Here is an 8,311-nt window from a genome sequence, read left to right on the forward strand (position 1 = left end):
AGAGTACTCTTAAATCGAGAGTAATTATATTTGGAAGCCAGATAGTTTTATATATATATATATATATATATATATATATATATATATATATATATATATATATATATCCAATAATGTAAAAAAGTTATATAGAAAATAACACACTTCGTAATATAACAATTGTCTTCAAAAAAAAATATTCTTTGTATATATTTTAATAATTTAAGGTAAAAAATAAGAAGGTTTCAAGTAAAAAAAGTAAAAAGTAAAAATAAAAGTTAGAATACGTTGTCAGCAATTGATTTAGACAAGAAATTTTTTTACCGCAATTTGACATCTGTACAATTTAAATAGGGAATTATGTCAGCGGTTGTTACTTTAATTATATTTATAGTTTAGTTATATGATTCGTTATCGACTGACAAAATATTAATTAAAATTACCTATAATTTTTTTCCTAACGCGGACCGAATATCACCCAATACATTTTTTTTAACGGGGAATAAATTTGTTACTTTTAGATCATCAAAACAAATAAGCCATTTTAAGATCATCCGAAATTTGTAATCAGCATAATTTTTCATTCTAATAAAAAAAAATAAAAATAATAAAAACTAGATTAGACCCGTGTGATGCACGGATTACAAAAATTATTGAAATGAAATAGCTTATTTCTTTTACTACCTCCGGTTCAATTTAGTCGCAACAAAGGACAACTTTAAGCAAACCAAGGCAAAACTTTTAAGGGACCTTAATCATTTGTAGATTAAGTAATTAAGGGGGTAAAATATGAGGGAAACCATGTGGTCCCATTTTTTTAATAAAGTAGAAGTAGTGGGAAAATTTGGTTAGGTGGACATTTCTCACCCAAAAAAATCTAACTTTTCACATGGGTCTCCCAATTTGACTTGGGTGGGATTTTCCTCCCTATTTTTCAGCCAAATTTAGGAGGGAGTTCCTTTTTTTTTCCTTTCACAAAAATTTCCCTCCCAAAATTTCAAGCCAAATTGAAAAAAATATTGGCAAATACCCCCAAATTTGTACTTTTCATAACATTCAAACCAAATCCCCCTTATAAATAGAGGAGTTTCCAAAAGACTTTACTGTTTGTTTTTTAACCAAATTAGAGATTAGGGAGGGGTTGGGAGGGGTATAGGGTTGATAATTAAGGTTTTACATAACAAAATCCCTACAAATTACAAAAGCCTACAATTAGTTTTAAATTAGCCTAAATTCACAGTGCTAAGTTAATCAAAAGCAGCATCCATGTTCAGTTCTTCTAGGCTCCATTGAAGACCATCCAAAATATTCCAGCCACCACTTCATCACCTTCAGACAGCCTGAAAAAAAGAGGAAGGGACTTATGGTAGAGTTCTTAGTCATGCACAAGCACAAACAAGCCAGCACTAACTGACAACCATCAAAAAGCAAGACTAAATGGGTTCTTAGTCACATTACCCCAAAACCTGCTGAAGGGGACCCTTCATTTGTTGACATGCAACAAGTGATACACATTGATGAGAATTGGTTTTTTATAAACCTAGAAACAAGGACTTTCTATCTTCTTCCAACAGAAGATGATCCATACAGAGCACAAAAGTCCATAAGGTTTAAGGTAAAAGCCATGTTTATGGGCATGATAGGCAAACCATTGTATGATGAAAACAAACAACTCTTACATGATGAGAAGTATGGTCTATTCCCTTTTGTGAAGTATGAGGCAACAAAGAAAAAGAGTAAAAACAGAGACAAGGGAACCATAAAGGCTAAGGCAGTCTAGAGTATAAACAAGGAAACAATTAGGGACATGCTATTGAACCATGTGTTGCCCACTATACATGAACAGTGGCCCCCCACAGCTGCCCAAGGATATAACTATTTAGTGGGATAATGCAAGGCCGTATCAAATACCACAAGATCCTGAATTTCAAGCAGCAACACAAGCATATGGATTCAACATACAGTTTGTTTTTCAACCAGCTCAATCACCAACCATTAATGTTCTAGACTTAGGACTCTTCAATGTCATTCAATCACTTTAATATCAATCATTCCCTCGAAATTTAGATGAACTAAACAAAGAAGTGGAAATAGCATTCAAAGATTTTTATCCAGAGTTGAACCATTAGTACAGTTGAATTACACTTCAATCATGCATGGAAAAAGTATGAAGAAGAAGAGGGGGAAACAACTACACACCACCACACATGAAGAAAAGGAGTCTAGACAAGCAAGGTATACTACCAGATTTACCAGAGGTAGACAAGGAACTAATCGCAGAAGTTGTTACTTATCTTGACTCAATCACAATCCCAATTAATGGTGAAGATGAAGGTCATATGGAAGTTGATGCAGATTGAAGATTATAAACAAAGGAAGCAATTTTTTAAGAGCAAAGGCATAGACTGCCACACTTAACCAGTAAAATCTAAACAGTTTTTTTATCTTTGTTGGTATTGGTCAGGTGTATTTTGGTACATATTAAGTAGACAAATTCTTAGGCAGCCATGTATGCAGTTTAAGATTGGTTTTGTAAAAATTACAACCTTTTGATATTAATGAAAACAAAACATGTTTAGTACTTAGCATCCATTAGAAAGGGTTTAATTTATCTTTCAAGGCATCAATAAGTTATGGTACCTCAATAGAAACCTCAAACAGAGGTAACCAGAGCATCCATGAAACTCAAAATAGCTATCGGATGAGTCCCTTCATCATTTGGATATCATTCAAGTTGATGCAAGGTGGGAGGGGGACTCAATGCATCACACGAAAGGGGACTCCTCAATTCATACTCAAATATAACACAACCAATCCGAAAATCAACCAACACAACTAATCAACACAACCAACACAACCAAACAACCAATCCAAAAACAACCAACACAACTAATCAACACAACCAAACAACCAATCCAAACACAAAAGGGGACTCCTCAATTCATACTCAAACAACCAACACAACTAATCAACACAACCAAACAACCAATCCAAACACAAAAGGGGACTCCTCAATTCATACTCAAACAACCAACACAACCAAACAACCAATCCAAACACAAAAGGGGACTCCTCAATTCATACCCAAACAACCAATCCAAACACAAAAGGGGACTCCTCAATTCATACCCAAACAACCAACACAACCAAACAACCAATCCAAAAAACCAACCAACCAACCATAAACAGATTCCAAGGGACTTAAGCTAAACATTAATCAATAACATAATTAACCAAAAATTGAAGCAAACTAAGAAGATTAGGGTAATAGAGATTACACTGCCCATTTAGTATGGGGGAAGGGACTACTGGGGGTAGTAGATCTGAAGGTAGGCCTCCAAAATATCATCTGGATCCAAACCCTCAGGTAAGCCAGATCTGATGCGCTTAGTACCTGCGCTTGGCCAAGAAGTACTCACACCCATAATGGGATGGAACATATGTGGCTGGAGGACTTCACCGGCAGCCAGCTCCGGCAACGCAGAAGACTTGGCCTCAGCGTCTAGGGGTGATGAAGCAGCTGGAACATCCACCACAACAGCAGATCCACCTTCCTTAGTGGATACAACCTCCACATCTGTTGTGGGAGCTGGAGGAACAACCTTTTTAGACCCAGAACTCTTTGTGGGCTTCTCTTCGTCATCACTTGAGATGTACTCTATCAGCTTAGCCCCACGAATCTTTCTACGCGCTATCACAGAGGCACAACGAACTGGCTTCATAACACCAGAACCATGATGAGGTATTTATGTCGTCACGCCTGGTTTTGGTGGAGATCATGTGGATCCAGAAGAGAGGGACTCCTTGCATGCCAGATCTGGGGTTTTTCGGTGAGAATAAGACATTATCCAAGAGAATGAAGGTCAAACATAGTGGAAAAGCTAGAAAATGAAGAGAGATAGAGAGAGAGAGAGGAAAAACCCAGAAATTGTAAAGAGAGAGAGGAGGCGAAGAGGAGAGAGAGTAAGAGAGTGAGAGATTTATAGAGGTAGGGTTTGGGGGTGGTGCGATTTCTGAAATTTTTTTCCAGAATTGAATGCTCTCAACCATCTTCAATCTGAATTGAATGCAGATTCAATGAAGGTGGTTGGGAGATGAATGAATTTAAAGGGGAAGGGGTAAATTTGGTGGGAATAGTTAGGATAATTAATTAAAACAGAAAACTAAGCAAATGAAATTAAGAGTGTTAATAAGATAGATTAAAAAAAAAGTAAGGGCATAAATTTCATATTATAAAGCAAAAGTTACCAAATAAAGAAAAAAAATTTGTTGTGAGTAATTTGAACCACCCTAAAATGGAAATTGTTGCGACTAAATTGAACCGGAAGTAGTATTTATTTTCTCGTATATACTAATAAGTTAAATCATAAAAGATATGGAGGTATATCATAAATTACATGAGTAACAAAATATAAATATGAAAGCCAATTTCTAGATATCAATTTATTTATTCCAACCAAATATAAAATTTATTTATTTATTGACACAATCAAAAGATTGAAATGAAAATGATTAAAAAAAAAATCAATTTCTATATATATATATATATATATATATATATATATATATATATATATATATATATATATATATATATATATATATATATATATTACATCATAAGTGCATTAGGCGGGAAATTTTTCATGAGAAAGTGACACATATATATTTGAGAGAGAGGATGATGTCAACATAATTCTATTTTTGTAATAATTATACTACGTAGAATAGATATAATGAAGTGAAAAAATTCATCAAATCTAATCCACATGATGTCATGGCCTAGTCCAAAAATTAAAAAATTTCCTTCCACTTCCACCAATGTTTCACTCAGCGCTCAATGTCCCAAATCACGAAATACTTAAAAACTTTAAAATAGCAAATAGCCCGCCTACTATCCTACTGATTAACAAATCACAAGTAGAAGAATCCCAAGTAAAAGCAGCTCCAAAATAGCCTTGCTGTTTAAAAACATTTCGCAGAGAAAATTAGAATTAGACCGCGCAATTTTCATTCCAAAACCCAAACCTCAAAACTGTCCAAACTAACCCAAACTTCCCAATTTTCAAAATTCGAAACCATTTCAATTTTTCACCGAACCGAACCGAAATTAGAATACAAATTATATTCATTCTTAGAACCGCGAAACTTTAACATTTTTTTGAAACAATCTCAAATGGCGCCTTCATTCTTCTACAAAGACTCTCACTTCTCTCACCTCCACTTCCACCACCACTCTTCTTCTGCTTCCTTGTCTATCTCTCTCTAATTTTCTCTTTCGGTTTTCGGGGTATCGGAGACAATGGCGAATCAGGAGAATTGTATGAGGGTTACCAGGCAGTCGGCAAAGCGACGAGCTGCCGAAGCTATGTCAGAGAATACACAGCATCAGCCACCGACCAATAAAAGAAGGGTTGTTTTGGGTGAAATATCTTCAAACATTTTGGGTAATTCAAGCTTAAGATCTTGTTCTGAGCCTCGTGCAAGAGGTCGTTCGAGGAAGTCTGTTAAACCAATTAGTAGTTCGCCGATTCCGGCGTCGGAGAAAACTCCGGAAGAAGATGTTGTTGGTGTTGGAAAGGTGGCTACTGAAGATATTGATGCTGGTTCAGATGACCCTCAAATGTGTGGGCCTTATGTTACTGGAATTTATGAATATCTTCGGAATATGGAGGTATGATTGTTAAATTTTTATCAAATTTTCTGTCATTTTGGTAATAATTATTGAGGGTTTGGAAATAGTAATTTATTTTTTCTTAGAAATATATCAATTTTTTCCTAATTCGGGTTGATTTGGGGAGGAATTGATTGTTAGGTAGGGTTTTTCCGAAATTAGGGTTTATGTTTGAAATTGAATTGGGGTTAATTGAATTGTGTAGCAAGAAGAGAAGAGAAGGCCGCTGGGAGAGTACATGCAGAGAATCCAGAAAGATGTGAGTGCAAATATGAGAGGAATTTTGGTGGATTGGTTAGTAGAGCTTGCTGAAGAATTCAAGGTTGTTTCAGACACACTTTATTTGACAATTTCACACATCGATCGATACTTGTCCCTCAAACCGATTAATCGACAAAAACTTCAGCTTCTGGGTGTTTCTGCTATGCTAATTGCATCGTATGTTTTCGATCTTAGATTTCGGCTTTATTTTTTTGTTTTTATCTTGTTAGAATATTTTTTTTAATTGAAGTTCTCTGTTCTAAACTGTAGGAAGTATGAAGAAATAGATCCCAAACCTGTTGAGAAATTCTGTGATATGACAGAAAATACATACACTAAACAAGAGGTTAGTTCTCAATTTATATTTTCTCCATATTATTGAATCTGAATCAGGGTTTTTGGTTTGTATTGATATTGTTGCTCATTTAATGTGAAGGTTGTAGATATGGAGGCTGATGTACTCAAAACTCTTAACTACGAAATGGGTAATCCTACTGTAAAATCGTTTCTCAGGTGAGGATCTGAAGTGAATTACATTGTTTATTAGATGTACGATCTCATTGTTTCTGGTGTGTTTTTGGCGGATATTTTATTAATTAGTTTGCCTTTCCCCTTTTGTTAATTTCTGCAGGAGGTTCACCAGGGTTGCTCAAGGAAATTCCAAGGTATGTTAGCTGGCTACGGCGCTGTTTTTTCTGTCTATGCTTGATCTGCTAAGAGGGGTTAACTAATTATTAACTTGTTTTGTGATTGTACAGACTCCAAATCTGCAGTTGGAATTTTTGGGTTACTACTTAGCTGAACTCAGTTTGCTAGATTATGGATGTGTGAAGTTCTTACCTTCTATGGTAGCGGCATCAGTTATTTTTCTTGCGAAGTTTACAACACAACCCAAAAAGCACCCTTGGGTCAGTATTAAACCTTGATTTGTTGTTTAGTATGTTAGATCCTGAAATGGAAGTCTAAAGTAACTAATTATGCATTTTACAGAATTCAAGCTTGCAATCTTATACTGGTTATAAACAATCGGATCTAAAAGAGTGTGTTATTCGGATCCAAGACTTGCAACTAGATCGAAGAGGAGGGTCCTTGGTAGCAGTAAGAAACAAATACAAGCAGCATAAGGTAATGCATTTTGCCTGCCTGCCTGCTTCTTATGGTTTAATTATGATGGGGCTTTTTTAAGTAGTTTGTCTGATATTATTCTTTATTTTCTGTCACAGTACAAATGCGTTTCAACGTTAGCATCTCCAGCAGAGATACCTGCTTCTTACTTTGATGAAGTTAAGGAGAGATAGATCACTCGGACAGCAGATCTTGCTTATTTTGCCATAGATAAAGCTTTCATTGCTAAATGATGCTACCGAGGATCAGCGTTGCACATTTTTTTTTGTAGATTTAGTAGTTGAATTGCTGGTTGAGTGTAGCAAGCACTTTTGATATGAATTGAAAGCCATGACAACATCATATGCTTGTATGACTTGACAATTGATGAAGTTGCCGGAGCAAATCTGTGCAGTATATAGGCATGTAATTTAGGGGAAAGTCATAATCTGGTTGTAGATGATTAGTCTAGTGGTTAATTGAGGATGAATGAAGTTAGCACTTGTTGGAAACTTCAAATTAATAAGATTGCATTATTTGCCTCATCTTGTTATATATGCATTATTTAATCTTTTAGATAATATCTATGTTCCTTATTTCCTATGGACTTTTTTCACAATAATGGATAAACCAAATAAAATCATAAATTTTATATTTTTATGTAAGCTGTTCTCGACTTTGTGTGGGTGTTGCAGTATTTCTGCAATGGAAGAGAAGAAAAACAGAAGATTCTTCATTTACAATCCAATTAGTGCTATTTTGATCACTTGGAAGATGGATATCATAGCACCAGACTTTCTTATGTATGTAGAACTAGGCAATAAGCCCTGCAATTGAACAAATTCATCTCCACACTACTTTAAGTTGTGAATGCCTGAATGTTTGCAGCCAGGTGCTGCAAGTACCCGAAGTTGAGAAGTTTTAAGCTTTTTTCTTGACTATGTGTAGTTAATTGCTTTAATAGGTAGCAGAAATTCTTGGCCTCAAGTAGGTAGAGTCCAAGTTGGTCTCTAGTAAGGTCATTTTTGTAATTTAAAAAAAAAAACCTTATCTGTAAGTATCAACGAGATATATAGCCAATACCATCCCGAGTAGCATCGAAATACCATCCCACTACACATTGGTATTATCATAGTATTGCGGTTGGTATCATAAATTAACAAATAATATTGTTGGTATCAAATCACGTTTAGTTGGTATCCTAACTATAGCTTTGTTGGTATCTATCTGCGTTCGATTGGTATCAGAGCCATACGATTAAGAGTTAAACTGAGTTGTTAATAATTAAGTAAA

The 8,311-nt window shown here is 35.1% G+C and overlaps 1 protein-coding gene across 1 annotated transcript; it reads left to right on the forward strand.

Moving 5' to 3' along the window:
• The first annotated feature begins 4,721 nt into the window (after positions 1 to 4,721).
• Positions 4,722 to 7,582, forward strand: LOC110695532 (putative cyclin-A3-1). The gene is made up of 8 exons (XM_021872755.1): positions 4,722 to 5,653; positions 5,859 to 6,091; positions 6,185 to 6,260; positions 6,351 to 6,427; positions 6,546 to 6,579; positions 6,673 to 6,822; positions 6,905 to 7,039; positions 7,138 to 7,582. The coding sequence occupies exons 1-8, from the start codon at positions 5,282 to 5,284 to the stop codon at positions 7,210 to 7,212; spliced, it is 1,152 nt and encodes a 383-aa protein (XP_021728447.1). The 5' UTR covers positions 4,722 to 5,281; the 3' UTR covers positions 7,213 to 7,582.
• Positions 7,583 to 8,311: the final 729 nt, after the last annotated feature.

This window comes from Chenopodium quinoa, unplaced genomic scaffold, assembly GCF_001683475.1.
Source record: "Chenopodium quinoa cultivar QQ74 unplaced genomic scaffold, ASM168347v1, whole genome shotgun sequence".
NCBI classification, from domain to species: Eukaryota; Viridiplantae; Streptophyta; class Magnoliopsida; order Caryophyllales; family Amaranthaceae; genus Chenopodium; species Chenopodium quinoa.